Genomic DNA, 17,059 nt, shown 5'->3' with positions numbered 1-17,059 from the left:
TATGACTACTGTGACCATTATGAAGTAAGAGGGACCAAATTTAACCCCCTGCCTTAAACAATTAAAAAAAAAAACTGGACAAAATAAATGAAGCAACAGATTTCAGACACTGGATAACAGACAACTCAGTAGAGTAATCACTATGAGAAAGAAAACAATAATGAGGTAAGCCTTGTGATCGCCCTAGCTATGGATTGGAGAGTTTCCAGGTGGCAATGCAGAGAGGGAAGTATAAATGGAGCCTGCAGTCTCCCTGAGCTGAAGAGATAGAGTTGAGAATTTAAAAGGCTACAATTTGCAGGGCAGAATGCTAAAGAGCAAGAGCTGCACAGACAGGGCTCTAGGGATCTGGAGAGGGTTCTCTTTAGTCTTCAGCTAAGTATAGATCAACGTATGCCTAGGAGGAAATAACCTGAAGCTGGGAAGAATCACCTGAAAAGGGTAGGTGGAACAATCTGTTACTCAGGGCCCAAAATAGTTTGTATTCCTCACCAGCCAAGAGAAAACTCACAATACACAGTCCATCAGATAGTATACCAAGAAGGGTAGTACATCAGCATGGGGAAAAATTAGCCACAGACTAAAGTCATCTCAGACTAAAGATTCCTCTGATCTCACCTAATAAAGTTCAAAGCTTAAAAGTGAGACTTGAAAGAATCAAATTGTTTCTAAGACTCCTGAGCTATCCAGTGTCTGAACAAAGTTCAAGAATGGTTAAAAGAATATAAAGTTATCTAACAATGAAAAAGGTAAAATTCACAATATCTGGCATACATCAAAAAATTATCAGGCATCCAAAAAAACAGGAAAACACAACCAAACTTTCATGTCAGAATCCAGAAGATGGGAATGTTGCATATTTCCCTGATACTGCTTTTTGCCTCAAGGTGAAATGTATAAGTATCTTTAATATCTCCTATTGTTAATACCTTTCATGCCTTTTTCAGACTTATCTGTCATATCTTTTGATTCTTGCAATTCTGGTAGTTTAATGCATAGCCACTTAACTGCCAACCATTCTTGTTTTGCCTCTGTGTTCCCTACCACAAGTCAGTCTAAACTCTGTACTATTCCAGTCATTCAATAATCATTTAATGAGAAACTTCTAGGGGTTAGGTATTGTGCCATGATCCAAGACCCTGAGAAAACCACAGTCTGATAGAATGACAGAAATGCAAACAATCATTACTGGACAATATGAAGCATAACTGAACAACAACAAAATAAGGTCTTTAGGGTTAAGCAGAAAGGATTAGAACAAACTCAGGTAAGATATCACAGAGTAGATATCTGAGTGAGTCTTAAAGAATAAATACAAGCACAAAAGGTCACTCAAGGAAAAGACAATTGAGATGTAGAAAAACCATGTTTGGTAAGCTGAAAGTAGTTTGGTATGGCCAGTGCATACAGAAGAAAAGGTAAGCTATGTTAAAGTATTTGGACTTGTACCAAGGGACAATCTATATTATGTGGCTGTGTAAAAGAGAAGGGAGACAAAAGAACTTCTGGAATCGACCTTCATCGAGCTTACTCCTAAATCTATCTCCCTCAGCATTTCTTTAAGTTTTCAGGGGTTAAAGGCCACACTTCATGCCTTGGCACTGAGAAAAATCACTGCCCAAAGTTATGAATCTAACAAGTCCCCAGTAAGCAGTAGACTCAAATTTTTTTTTTCCTTTTTGTTCTGGTAACATATATACAACACAACAGTTCCCATTTACATTTTATTTATAAAAAATTTATCTCCCAATTTTCATATTGTCACTGAAAGGAAAAAACCTCCAGAATATTCATTAATTTTTAAAATAAAATAAAAGCTGCCCTATTTTGTGGAAATTTCACACTTTGGTCTTTGTAACATAAATATTTTACATTTCTAGTAAGAAAACTTATAATTAAGTAGTAGCCTGTAACCATTTTAGCATTCACTAGTAGTACTTGCACAAATTCTTGGCTTTATCATTTATTATTTCTTATTGATACCTGCACTCACCATGACAAATTTTTAGGAAAGATTAAAATTTAAATAAGTACACTGGTAAACAACCAGAAAATGTTTGCAACCAGCCATGCATTCAAAGAATAAACATTTACACCAAAAGATATTATCTGCCAGGAAAAAGAAAATAGCTTAACTCTAATTACAGTTAACTGCTTATGCTGAAATTTTTAGTCAAGCAAATTGCAGCCTAGTTACATATCATGGTAAATGGAAAATTTAGACTCTGGTCTACTGAAAATTATATTCATTAATCAATAATACAGAGCTAGAAAGACATAATAAAAGGTTTTCTCAAGGATTATAACTCAATCATAAATAAACGCCTATGTTCTGATATCTCAAGGACTTATCATTTCTTATCTCAAGAAGAACATGAGCAAATGGACATTAAGAAAATCATTGTAGATTAAGAAAGCAAACCTAAAATGACTTCTAAAGAATATTTTAAAATCAAAAGACCACATGGTAAAATAATTTTCACAAAAGCAAAATTAAGTGTTAGTCTTCTACCTCTTTTCCCAAATAAATAACACAAATTAGCATTTGAAATTAAATAATATACCAAGTGGTACATATCAGCTCCTGATGGAGTTCTTATTTAATTTTGTATCCCATAAAAAAAAATATGTAGAGGGATACTAAACACACAATGAATCTATCTTTCCAAATTCTACCTACATAAAGTCTGCTGTTTTTCATGGTAACCAAAAAGGAAATCTAATAATTTTTAAATCGAGAGTATTCTATTTCCACACAAACAATTCCACCTACCAAAAAAAAAAAAATCCTTAGGAGTGATAGAAATGTTTGGATTTTTTATTTTTCTTTATTTTTGAATAAATGATTTCTATTCAAATCATGGCTCTTCAATCACTCAGTACTTCTCTACTGTCTTTATACTACAAATATACAATATTGTTAATGAGATTATATTGATATAATCAACTGTATAACTAAATAAAGTGAACTGGATTGTTTTTCACAGGACTATCAAGAACATAACTATATACTTTTGTTCAAAAACAAGAGATAAAATTTGTAGTGGGTAGTAAAATCACTTTTAGTCATATCACCTAAACTTAGAGCTACTGAGATTTATATATTATTATAGCTTTAAGACTATAGTAAAAATGAAAACAAACTACTCTTAGGATATATAAGTTTCATCAAGTAGACTACTCCATTACTTGAGAACAATGAATAGGGAAAATAAGTTCCAGTTTCTATGAGGTTCTTACCTATATAATGCATCATCAATTTCCACAGAATCTGCTGACATGACAGGCAAATTTGTATGTGTGCTGAAATACAAAAACATTCAACTTTATAAAGGTAAATATGGTTATTTAAATTCTAATTTTATAATGTAACATTCAATTATACATGGGATCAATTCACCAGTTACTAAAAGAGGTTTTATGAACCCAACATATATATTGTCCACACCCTTTTTAAGTACATTGAAATTAAATTCAATGATTCCTTGTGCTGTTCACCATGTACTATAAAGTCTTAGAGCCCATGGTTAATGTTTTATTCTCAAGATTCTGATGGATCTATGTTTTAGCAATTTTGTCGCAGTGCCCCATGAACCAGGCCTTAGCACTTTTTCTTCTCTATCTACATGCTCTCCCTAGATAATCTCATTTAGACCCATGGAATTTAACAATATCCACATTTTCACTATATACCCAAGTGTATTTCTTCATGTTTGTTATCTCCTCCAGCCCCCAGATTTTAAACATCTGCTAAAATAATCTCTCTACTCTGATTCCTAACTGTAATTATAAACACAACAAGCTCAAAACAGAACTCAATTCTCTTTGCTCAACCTATTCTTCCCCAGTTCTCCCAACTCAGTTTCTGGTACCACCATTTCCTAAATTGCTCAGCTCAAAATTCTAGGAGTCTTCTTACTAAACTGATTCCCTTATTTTTTCCATTTGTGAGTTTTACTGCCCTTCCATGAAAGCAGATCTCAAGAGACATCTTTTATCTACTTCAACAAGTTTCTTACTACTTCAACAAGTACAATTATAGACCAAACCATTATATCTCACCTGAAAGTCCTTCCAACTAGTTTACCTATTTCTACTAGTTCTTTTCCTTCAGTTTATTCTCCAGATAATAAAAGCCTGATCTTTTAAAATATAGTCAGATATTACTTCATTCCTAAGAACTATCCTCAAGTGGATTTCCTTTACCTTTAGAATAAAATCCAAACACCTTACCATGGCCTCAGCAGGCCTACATGGTCTATCTCCCAGCTTACCTTTCCAATCTTAAATTAACTCCCATCACTCTCCCAGTTACTATCTTCAGCCACAATGGACTAGTTGCTGTTTCTTAAAAACTAAGTTTGCTTTCACTTCAGTTTTTATACTTGCTATTCCCTCTGCCTGGAATATTCTTCCTTTGGATCTTTGCATAGCTGTTTCTCCTTATCATTTACTCCTCTATTAGAAAGCTACCTCATCACAGAGGACACTGCTGATCACTCTATTAATAAGATGTCACTCTCTATTCCCTCCTGGGTCACTCTCTATTTCACTATCCTGCTCTATTTTCTTCAAATCACTTATCAAATGAAATATTACTTACACATTTGCTAACTTGTTTGTAGTCTGCCTCTTTACCACTAGAATGTATGGTCCATTAAAAATTCATTACTGTATTCCAAATACCTGAAATAGTACCTAGCTAATAATAACAATAGCTAATAATGTGCCACACATTATTGAAAGTGCTTTAGAAGTACTAACTCAGTTAACTCTCACAAAACCCTAAGATAGGTACATTAACATCTCAATTCAACTGAGAAATAAATGAGGCTGAGAGCGATTAACTTTAGTAACTTGCCTGGGTTCACAGAGCAGGTAAATGGCAGAGCCAGGATCTGAACCCAGGCAGTCTAGCTCTTGCACACTGCATTATACCGCCTACTGCCTCTCACAGTAGACACAAATGAAGCACTCATGAAATATATGTTAAATAAATGAATTTTAGAAATGAAAAAAGTTGAATGTACTAGTTTGAAAAAGTGTTTCTATCTTATATTTACAGCAGTACATCTCATACAGCAGTACATTTCAATTTTTTCACATTATGACAAAGAAAAATGATAGTATTTGCAGGAAAACTGGGAAAAAGGGTTGGTTCCTGGCCAAAGGGAACCTGTGGCACTTGGGTCTGAGCCACTCTGAGTGCTGAGATCAATATCATCTTGGCAAATATATAATCCTTTCCAGGCTCTGGGAAGCACTAATTATCAATTACAGGACTCTTAAAAAATAATGTGATAGGCACACAGTCAGTTTTAGAAACCATTTTTTTTTCTAGGCCTGGAATTAAAAAATCAAAGCATTTGTAAACATACATGATTAAAATGTTATCATTTATCTTAGTAAACATAGATTGGTATCACCAAATGGTATCAGCTTCTAACTAAATGGATAGCTATTACAAAAACCCCTAAAGTGCAATTATGAAAGTGAACCAGATGAGAGCTGTGTTCTAAGAAATCATCTATCTAATTAATTAACACACACACACAGACTGATTTTGGGATTGTAATAAAATTTTAAAAAATTTTTATTTTAGTTTCTAATTATACTATCTTTCACTTGCAGTCTCCCTTGTAAGGTCTAGTGGGTAAAACTCTTGAATAAAAATGTGAGAGCAATATTCTAACCAGCTTGGCCAATGAATGATATGACCAGCATTTTCTTTTCAGAAAGTTCTACCTCACTGACTTGTCCCAAGAATTTATTAAAAAATCTGTAGATAAAATCAATAAGGCAGTCAAACAAATAACAGAATGGGGGAATTTTGTTTGTATTACATAATAATCCCCAAGTAAATCTGGCAGTGTTGGTTAACAGCAGACAATATCATAGCCCTAAAAGCACCCGTTCAGTCTGAACAGCCCACCATATACCTACGGGTTTATGGGCAACCTCACTTAGAAGAAAATAATATATCCAGTCACTTCTGCTTTTGGCATATTGTATTCTGGTAGAGGACAAGACATAACTATTCACTTTATTAATTACGAGATGATTGAAAATATTGTTTGTACTGTATGGAACAGGACCTATTAATCTAGAAATTGGTAAAGGCCTAACCCACAGACACGCCCATCCCCCAATGCTGCTGGGCGGGAAGAAAGTGAAGGAAAATCTCTCAACACAAACTGGGAAATAAGAATGAGTAACTCGTCTACTTTTTTTCCTAGTTCTTCTTTCTTTTTAAAAAACTGGATGCAACTGAGGCCTCAGGGTGTCCCGATTGCAATGATTCATCATTACCAAGTTCCCTTTGGTAATAGCTTTCTAAGGAGTATCTCTATGGAAGATCGCGCACAGTGGAGCTCTTTAGCTTTTCTTTTACTGAGAAGTGGAGGGAAGATGCTTGGCATCAGAGCTGGAAAGATATCGTGAAGCGACCGGGCCAGAATTCTCGATCGGAACCCCCACGTCCTGTGACGCGGAGGACCCCAACCGGAACTGAGGCGTCGCTGAAAGGGGCGGGAAATGAGCTTTCTCCTCAAAGAAGCCAGGAGCCGCTGGGAGTGGAGCCCAAACCGCCACACCCACCCCGCGCGCTCCACTTTCCTCCTCAGGCCGGGTCGGGTCGACTCCGCGGCCTCTCGGGCCTCTCTCGGTCCGACCGAGCCGGAGAAGCGGAAAGCAGGAACCCTGGTACCGCCAGGGACTCCTCGCTCCTTCGGACCCAAATCTGTCCTCTCACCTGCCGGCCCCCCAGGAAGAACAGGATGCCTCTTCCCCTTCAGACGCCGCCACCTGCTCGAACTCCTCCATCGCCGCCACACACGCCGCCGCCGGCTACGCCGAGCCAGGGAAGGGGGCGGGATCGCGGGGTCAAGGGGCGAGCGGTTACGTCATCAGGGGGCGGGCCCGGGGATCGCCGAGCCCGGCCGCGTATTCCCGTCAATCCCAGGGGCGTCATGGTTTCCGCTTTGAGCGTGACCACACAGCGGGCTTTACAGTAGGTGGCGGCAACCAGCTGGTTGCTGCGGATAAAATCCCGCAGACATACATACAACGAAAGCACGGAGTTCTACGCCACCTGTGGGTTTACAGTCAAATACACAGGGCTCTACGACTGGCGAAAGGAAGAAATTGTGTAGCCAAGTCCTTGGCTTTCACAGTTAGAAAAGGAAACTCCTACATTTTATAAATGGAAAACCGGAATGCTGGTAATAGATACCTCCAGATTTCCCATTTGGCAAATAATTTTGGACGTTTACTACATGCGTATGGTGTCATTCACATTGGCGAATAAAATTAAACTAATCCCTTAATAGCTTAAAATAGGGTAGAAACTCACTCATTTTACAGAATCGTGTGATTTTGTTATAAATGACTTTGGGTCTTGTAGTTTGTTCCCCCTCCACCAATCCATTTTATGGGTGAAAGAAAGGAGGTTCGGGTTAGTTTAAATGACTTGATCAAGTTATGGAACTAGTCACTGTCAGATTAAGAATCCTGTTTCCTTTGGCTCCCGTGTTTCACCTTTCTTAGAAAACAAGAATCAGTTGTATACACTGACATTATGACTTGTCTTTCATTCTAAACTACATTGCATATTTGAAAAAAATGTCCATAGGATTAAAAAGTTGGCATATACCTTTGTCTTTGAGTTTTATATTATTTTATGTAATATGTGATATCTTACTTAATTAGCATTTTCTCCTCTTAAGTGTGGAGATTAGGGTCTGTAGGAAGGGTTAAGTTTAATTTTCACAGAGGGGAAGCCAGAGCTGGCTCTGCCATGGAGGGGGAGGGAAAGGGGTTCTAACGGCTTTGGCGCCAAGAATTTGAAAAGTGGCGCTGAAACGACTGGGCCAATGGTGAGATGGGGGCGGGGCCAAGGCGAGAAGGGCCAATGGTGAGGGGTGGGGTGGGGCAGTAGGGAAAGCAGCGCCAAATTTGAAAAGGGCCCCAGGAGTGAAGGCTGCAAGGCAGCCCAGTCCACCAGAGTGTAGAGAGCGCTTAAACAGCAACTGAGCGCGGGAACCACTTAACTTAGATGTTTAGAATAGGCTGTAACCCCTGAAGTACCCAATCAATGGAGAACAGGAAGGGACCTGTGTGTTAGGTTTAGTTTATAAATATCACTGTTTCTTGTTGTCTGGGGGCAGCCATTTTATCCAGATCAGCGCCCCTTCTTGAAAAATCATTAAAAAAAAAACTCTTCCACAAGCAGTTGAGCTTTTGTTCTCTTACAGTGCAGCTTTCTTTCTAACAACTTCAGGGGCTTGTCCAGGATCCATTGCTTCAGAGGGGGACCCCAGGGGAGAATGAGGGGAAGGCGTGCCCAAGTGATTGAGTGGTCTCGGACTCGGCTGTGGAGGGCCTGCCTTTGACAGTTGGAAGGATCTGAGACCAGATGCTTAGATCTGCTGATTGTGGACAAGAAAAAGGGAAGGGAAAACCTTCCTCTTGCTGACCAGGTAACCCTCTGCACGGAGCAGGTGAGAAAAGAGACTATGAGTTATTGCCTTGTTGGTGGGGAAATTCTGATGAGTCTGGGGTTGAAAGAAGCCCAGACAAGACTCAGATTAGGGAATAGACGCAGTCAGTCGACTTGGGAGGGGGTATCTGTAAGATCCCCTAGGTATATTCCTCCGGAGGATGTTGGAACATTGGACCAATAATGATTGGACCAAGGGAAAGAAAATGACCACCTGATGTATTCTGGCCAAAATACGGGGCAGATAAGGATTGGCTCTGTGCCAACCTTGCTTTCATAATTTTTAAAAATGTTTTTCTGTTTGTTCAGTGTATGTTTTAATACCTTCAGGTGGTAATATTAAATTGACAATGAAAATTCCTAAAAAACTCTATTCACATGGCTAAAAATAAAAAAATATAGTATGGAAATCTTTGAAATGCCTAATTTGAGAAGAATAGTTTATTCTTTTTTTCACAGAACAGAATGAGGGATATAAAACTTAAATAGATACAGAAAGGTGTAAAATGTTTGTGGGAGTGCTGACTAAAATTTAAGAAGTTTGTTTAAAAGGATGTGTTTTTTCCTAAGATAGCTGGTTTTCATAATATCAGGATGTAAGTATGTAGGACAAAACCTGAATGCATATAGCAAGTAGTAGAATGTATTGTAGAAGGTAGCATTAAGTACGGGAATGGGTTTTGTGAAGGCGGAATTTGTCTTGAGATGAAGCAGCTGTTGTCTATGTAGTTATGGAATAGTTATAAGAAATTTGTAGAAGCAATGTTTAAACCAAAATATTTGAATGGCTAATTCCAGTAAGTTGTTATTAAACAGAAACTGAATTGATTTTAATAACAAAAAGTAGTTGCATAACAGGAAAAACTGTCAGAGGCCACCTCAATCTGCATATTAAAGTGGTGGTAAAGGAAGATAATCTTGATTCCATTGGGTTGTATTGCCGAAGTAAAATACTTGTTAATTAATGTGGTCATGGTGAAGGTGTAGAAGTAAAAAGCTCCAGGGTGCTGAAGGACGCTATGCATCAGGCCAGTGGAATCCTGGAGCCAATCTTTGTAGCTTATCTCTAGGGTCGATGGTGCTGCAGCATGCTGGCTGTGTGAAGGACATGCTAAGTGAAACAGTGATTACCAGAGGGCTATGAGTAGAACTTAAACATAACTGGCATTATGGCCTGCTCCCATGTAGAGACAACTTGTTGGTGTTGCAAACCTGGAGCTTAGATCTATTAATTGCAACTCAAAAAGAAACTTAAGTGTTCATTAGTACATTGATTGGTGCTAAGTACTGTACTTATACCACTCCTATTCTAGATATATGCTTGATGATTATGGTGATATCTTTTCTAGATCATAGGTAGAGGGATATTGAACATGTTAAAAGGTCCTGTAATCTTCATTTTCTAAGCAGTTAATGAATATCTTAATCCAAATCTCCCTCCTAGCTCTTATTCTAAAACCTGTCCCACTCATATCTTGGGGAGGACTGGCAAACCCACATGCCCTCCTGCCAGGACTAAGCATTTTCCCACCAGGAAGGAAACCGCAAATGAGGTGGCTGGGATCCACTTCAGCTTAACCCCATTGAGATAGTCTATGGGTAACCTTTCCTCACCTAGGACCTGGAAACCAATTTCTGATGAAAACCTGCAAAATAAAGCCACAACTTTGAGAAGATGCAGCCTTTAGGCACCTGGCCTCTTATATACTTGTGGGCCAGTATCCTTTCAGTGAAACCCTATATCCTCAAGATTCTAATTAAGTTTATTTCTTCCATCTTGTTAGCCATACAGGTATTTCAGCCAGTTTCACCCATGGTGCCATACTCATCTTCCTCAAACCATGATAGAATAGCAGGAGGGTTTTACACTTTGTCAGATAAGGCCTACTTCCCCTAACCAGTGGGAAGCTATTACAAAAGAATGACCATTGTCCTTCAGTGCCCCTTTAAGAATAAAGGTATAAGCTCTCAGGCAGAGATAGAGGCTTTACAGAGGCTCATACAGGCACTGGTGCAGGTCTCTGTTCTAGCCCTCCCTTCCCTTGAGAAGCCTTTCCACCTGTTTGTTACAGTAGATAAAGGACAACCTTGGGGATTCTGACCCATATCTGGGGAGGTCAAAGGAGAACTTCCTCTCCAAAATCCTGGATCCTGTCTCCAGGGGATGGCCCCGATGTGTTCAAGCTGTGGTGACAACCTCCTGGTAGAAGAGAGCAGGAAGCTGACTTTTAGGGGAGCCTTAGTCATTAGTACCCCTCATCAAGTCAGAACTATTCTGTCTCAGAAAGTGGGAACCGGTGGTTGACTGATTCCCGAATTCTGAATTATGAGGCTATCCTAATGGGAAAAAAAATGACTTGGTATTGACACTAGACCATAGCCTAAACCTGACCTCTCTCCTTTGGAAGGGATCTGACCAAATGGAGGCTCCTGGCATGAATGTTTAGACCAGATTGATTATCAGACCCGAGTCCGATCTGACCTTGGGGACCTTCCCCTGCACTTGGGGAAAAAATTATTCATAGATGGGTCCTCCAGGGTCCTAGAAGGAAGGAGGCACAATGGCTATGCAACTGTGGATGGACCAACTTGTGAGGTGAAATAAGCTGGCCAATTGCCCAATGACTGCTCAGCTCAAACTTGCAAATTGTATGCATAAAATCAAGCCCTCAAATTATTAGAGGAAAAGGATGGTACAGTTTACACCAACTCTACATATGCCTTTGTGGTAGTCCACACTTTTGGAAAAATTTGGGAAAAGAAGGGATTGATTAAGAGCAAAGGAAAAGGGCTAGGCCACAGGGAATTAATAAAATAAGTATTGGCCAATCTACTTTTACCCAGGGAAATATCAGTGGTGCATGTAAATGAACACCAGAAAGGTCATATGTTTGAAACAAAGGGTGATAGGTTAGCAGATGAAGAGTCTAAGGAACTCCCTTATTTCCCCTTTGAAGCCAATGATCCTGATACCCTCTATACCTGAAGAGTTCGGGGTCCCCACTTTCTCTGAAAAGGTAAGTGTATAATTTACAATGTGTAATTTGCCAAAAGGTCAATAATAAAGTCTTAAGGAAGGGAGATCAAGGGGAATGGGAGCCAGGCCTCAGGCCTCAGGCCATTCCAGAGTATTCAGGTTGGTTACACTGAAATGCCCCCAGTGGGTCGGGTAAAGTTTTGGTTATTGTAGATCATTTGACAGGATGGGTGGAGGCATATTCTCTAGCCTCAGCTACAGCATCAGGAACTTCTAAAATTATCCTCGAACAAATCATACCTCATTATGGGTTAGTGGAAAATATAAAAGTAGACAATGGTAGCCACTTTACCTCCTGTGTACTCCAGAATATTATGTGAAGCCTGGATATTACATGGAACTTCCAAACACCTTGGCACCCGCTGTCTTCAGGGAGAGTGGAGAGAATGAATCAGCCTTTAAAGAAACTTCTTTCTAAGTTGGTCTTAGAAACAAAGTTAGCCTGGATTAAGTGCTTACCCATAGCCCTATTGAGGATTAGAATTGTCCCAGGAAAGAACTGGGAATCCTTACAAAATGCTTTTTGGCTTGCCTTTTCCTAGGAGAACTGGAGACCTCCCTTCCTTAGAGTTGATGGATCTCTTCCTTATACTGGCTTGTCCTCTACTTTGTCATCTCTCAGGCATTGTGGTTTGCTGGCCCAGACCCCTCCTCTTGAATTCACTGTTCATAAACACCAACCTGGCAGTTGGGTCCTAATTAAGTCATGGAAGAAGTCCAAACTTCAGCCAACTTGGGAAGGACCCTATCAAGTTTTGTTGGCAATTGAAACTGTAGTCCAGACAGCAAAAAAAGCCTGACCCACTACTCTTGAGTAAAAGGACCAGTACCTGAACCAGATGATTAGTACCCAACAACACAGTCTGAGTCCTGGGAAATAACTCCAACTTCAGATCCTTTAAGATGGCAATAGTTGGGAGGGCATATCAGAAAGGCGGAGGGACTACTCGAACTCTCTAACAGTGAGCTTTGTGGGAAAATATCCCTTCAGTTAGAGGAAAGGCTATTATCTATATCTACCTTGTCTAGTGCCTTTAGAGACTAGAAGATGAAGAAATTAAAGGTTCTGAAAATGAGAATTATACTGACAATGATGTTTCAGATTCAGGTCATGACAAGCCCCGTTAAATTGACAGTAAATATAACCGAAGGCCTAGAGTCTCAGACCGTGCAGTTTGACGCCTGCCAAATGATAAGGTATGAAGATTTAGGACAGTAATGGTGGCTGAGTGGGCAAAATAAATATCTATGCCCGGAGTCACTGAGAGGTTATCTCAATTCCCCCCCCCCCCGGCCCCCATCTCAGTTGAAGGCTTGTGTTGTGGACTACCAAGTACAAGGGGTAGACCACTGAGAATGGAGGAGGTCATACTCACTTGAAAGTGTTGAGGACAAGATAGCCTTTTATAAAGGTAATACCCGGGGGGTGGGGGGGTATATGGGGACCTCATATTTTTTTAATGTAATATCAAAGAAATGAATAAAGACAAAAAAAAAAGGTAATACCCCACCAGACTGCAAAAACCTCCAGTAGTAATAACCATTAGAAAGGCAGACAAATTCAGCAATAACAACTGTTATTCTTCCCCTGAGAGAGTCTATGGGATGGGGGGTGGACATTACAGGTAAAGATCCTCTGGGGAGGTTCTGTGTTCAAGTCCTTCCTCCCCCTGTGGATATGATGTCAACAATGTCCCCTCCAGCTAACCCTGCAGAGATACCAAGGGAAAACCCACCAAAGGCCAGTTCTACAATGCAGAATGATCCCAAAGCAGTCAGGATACCTAAGGCAGAAGATTTAAAGCAAACCATAAAAATAGAGACAGGAGATGGAGATGAAAATGCCTGGGTAGAATGGGTCAAATATACACAGCAGAGTCTGAACAAAAGCAACTTTTATGCTTGTGCAACAGGCCGGCCCACAGCTCATAACATACCCTTTCCATTAGGTATGGAAAATCATGAAAGGGAGTTTAAATACATGGTGCTTCTCTTCCAGAATGCTACTCCTCGTGAAAATTGTAATACATTGTCCTCTCTCTTCTCTCTTGTCAAAAAGGGAAACATGAAGGCTGAACTGGATTCCCTCCTTGGTCCAGGAAATCACTCTGCCTGTCTCTCTAGATGGGGAAGGGCTCCAGGACCTTGGGACCATGGCCTTGTGTACATGAGAATGGAATGTGAGTGAGGATAGTACTGGCAATTTGTCCAGTTTGGCCACACCCTGAGCAGAACTTTGGTTGTACTGTGGAAAGGGTATTCTCCAACTGGTGTTAACCTGAGAAGTGGGGAGGAACTTTTACCCTGGTTCAATTGGCTATCCTGTTTACCCTAGCATTTGAAAAAGAGGAAGAAACACAAAAATGGGGTAAGAGAACAACAGAAGTTTATTTGGCTCCTTTGATGACTGAGGGAGTCCCTAATGGATTTAAAGCTAGAAATCAGGTAGCTACAGGATTTGAGTCATTCTTGTTCTAATGGGTCACTGTTAACAAAAATGTGGATTGGATTAACTATATATGTTATAATCAACAAATAGTTATCAATTACACTAGGGATGCAGTTAAGGGAATAGCAGAATAGTTGTATGCTACTAGCCAAATGGCATGGGAATATAGAATAGCCCTAGACATGTGCTAGCAGACAAAGGAGGTGTCTGTATTATGATTGGAGATAGTTGCTCTACCTTCATCCCCAATAATACAGCCCTGTACGGGACTATCACTAAATCCTTGCAAGGCCTAACAGCCTTATCTGAAGAGTTAGCAGAAAATTCTGGCATTGACAACCCACTCACGGGATGGCTGGAGAGCTGGCTTGGAAAATGGAAAGGAGTGGCATGGTCTGTCCTGACTTTCCTTATCATCATGGCTGGGATACTCACAGCAGTTGGATGTTGCATCACCCCATGTGCCCAAGGATTAGCTCAAAAAATCATTGAAATGGCCCTAACCAAACAGATGCCTATACAGTACAAGCAAAACAACTTGTACCCCCTTAAAGAGGAAGATCTCTATGATGAAGAATATGAGGAGGCTCTCAGCAGATTTAAGAAATTAAATTATGAAAACTAAAAGAGTCTACAAGAAAAAGGGGGAATTTGTAGGAAAGGGTTAAGTTTAATTTTCACAAAGGGGAAGCCAGAGCCAGTTCTGCCATTGGAGGAGGGAGGTAAAAGTGTTCTAGTGGCTTTGGCACCAAGAATTTGAAAAGTGGCGCCGAAATGAGGGGGAGCCACTGGTGAGAAGTGAGGGCAGGCCAAGGTGAGAAGGGCCAATGGAGAGAAGGGTCAAAAGGAAAGTGGTGCCAAATTTGAAAAGTGCACCAGGAGTGAAAGCAGCCGAGCCCATCCAGCCTGCCGGAGTGTAGGGAGCCCAGGAGTGGCAACTAAGAGTGGAAGCTGTGTAACTTAGATGTTTTGGATAGAGTGGAAGCTGTAACCCCTGAACTACCCAATCAATGGGGAACAGGGGAGGAACCTGTGTGTTAGGTCTAGGTTATAAATACCACTGTTTCTTATTGTTTGGTGCACCGTTTTATCCAGGTTGAATGCCCATTCTTGCAAGATCATTAATAAAATTCTTTTCTCCTCCACAATCGGGTAAGCTTTTGTTCTCTTACAGGTGCAGCTTTCTTTTTAACATGGTCCAGGCCAAACATTATTATCCTTTGTGTTCTTCCATTCTCTTTTCAAATTTTCACATTTCTAATTACCTGAAAGCTTCAAGTTTCTCACCTGTGGCATCACTTAGGTTCCCCAACCCAGTTGTGAACCTTTTCTATGTAATCTTTAAAATGAACTTGGTGTATGTCTTACTCTTTCAAGGCTCTGCTCTAACACTAGGCTTATCCCATGTCTTATCTGCTTATGTTAAAGTTGAAATATATAAATATCTTTGTCTGGCCCACCCCACAGATAATGTCATTTTCTCTGTTTCCCTCCCTCTAATCTCTTGTCCCCATTTCTTTCCTTCCTTAAATATTTATTTAATAGGTATCAAGCATTGGAGTGTAATGATCAAGTGATAGAGAAATAGTGATCATGAGTTCATCAATCTTCTTGCAGGAAACCAAAAAAAGAAAAAAAAAGAAATAATTTCATTAATCATAAGCATAGGGCATCCCCAGGGAGACCTATACTTGGGAGATGCCCGGAACTAGGTTCTGGACTTAAGCCATCATGCTGCATACATGATTCTTTCTAGAAAAAGGGCTGGCTTGAAATCTTTCTTTGGCCTATTATGCAGTCTCATTTTATGGCCACTCCTGGGAAATTTTGCAGTTAAACCAGACATTGAAAGTCCATTAAGAAATTAGTGCCTAACTGTTCTACCCTTGCCAGCAAACAACCTCTGGGTGGCTCCGAGGCATGTCAGGGCCTCCCAGGGGAGGAGAAGGAACAGAGCTTCCCTGTGTTACCAAGGGAACATTTTCAGTTCCTAAGACATTCCAAAACATCTCACAGACCCAAATGACTTCAGCAGTAGTTGGAAGATTAAAGGCAGGCAGGCAGGACACACCCTTGTTTCAAGGGCTGACTTTCAATAGCTCTCAGCAAGGGAGCTGCTCTGCTAGATATGAAACCCTGACCCAGAAACAGGTCATCAGAAGGGAATATGGCATACAAGCAAGAGAGGGCACAAACTGGCTATCATTAAAAAATTAGACTCACCAGTCCTTGACAGGGTTGGGGAGAGTTGCCTGCCTCTAGAACTCCTGGTTGGCTCACCAAATGAAGTTAAGGGAAGTCGGGGGATGATAAATTCCTCCAGATTCTTGACTATGTTGCATAAAATAATTTAAGAACATGCCATAGGGCAGGCCAGTAGTTTATTGAGGAATGGGAGAACAGAACAGAATTATGCACCCCCAGATGTAGGTATGGGTTCCTCTAGACAGAGAGAGCGTGTTTGGGCTTATGGGGCTACCCTTATTAAGCCATTATTCACCCCTCCCCTTCCCAATGTTGGGGGAGGGGCCCCAGCTGTTTGCTGTTCTGATTGGTTACTATACCTGTCAGCTCTCAGATGGTTAATGTAAGGCCTTTGGAAGGTATCCAGGGCTTCCCCATGACCTGAATGGGGCCTTGTGGCAGGGGTCTAGGTGGGATTTCACAGCCACAATCTCTGCCAGGTCTCAGCTGTGGCTCCTCTTCCTTTTTTTCTAAACTATCCTGCCTCAACATGATGGAAAAAGTCAAAGAGGATAAGGTGACAGAGACTTGAAGGGAGAAGAGATAAGATTTTAGATAGAATAGTCAGGGATGGCCTCTTTGAGGAAGTGATATTTGGGATGAAACCTAAGTGGTTTGAGCCCTGTGAAGATCTCTCAGAAGAGTGTTCTACATAGAAAGAAAGCAGTGTTATCTTCTTTTATTTCTATCTTAACATTTATCACCTGCTGGTATGTATTTTTTTATTTGTGTATTGCTTCTCTCCCCTTAAAAGAGAAAGGGCTTTTTCTGGAGAAAGAAATTTGATGTGTGAGGGGTATTCTATGTAAGGGAGATTCTCCATTGTTGGCTT

General features: G+C 40.3%; 1 protein-coding gene across 1 annotated transcript in view; it reads right to left on the bottom strand.

Moving 5' to 3' along the window:
- Window positions 1-6,982, bottom strand: part of UBA6 (ubiquitin like modifier activating enzyme 6) — an 85,848-nt gene extending 78,866 nt beyond the window's left edge. Inside the window, exons 1-2 of the mRNA XM_004466872.5 lie at window positions 6,752-6,982; window positions 3,241-3,303 (exon numbers count right to left, since the gene is read on the bottom strand). Coding sequence (XP_004466929.2) covers window positions 3,241-3,303; window positions 6,752-6,822 — 134 coding nt within the window. The 5' untranslated portion in view covers window positions 6,823-6,982. The remainder of the gene's footprint in view (window positions 1-3,240; window positions 3,304-6,751) is intronic.
- Window positions 6,983-17,059: the final 10,077 nt, after the last annotated feature.

Source organism: Dasypus novemcinctus, chromosome 1 (genome assembly GCF_030445035.2).
Source record: "Dasypus novemcinctus isolate mDasNov1 chromosome 1, mDasNov1.1.hap2, whole genome shotgun sequence".
Lineage (NCBI taxonomy): Eukaryota > Metazoa > Chordata > Mammalia > Cingulata > Dasypodidae > Dasypus > Dasypus novemcinctus.
The sequence above is the reverse complement of the archived record's forward strand: the minus strand, read 5'-3'. Positions and strand labels throughout refer to the sequence as shown.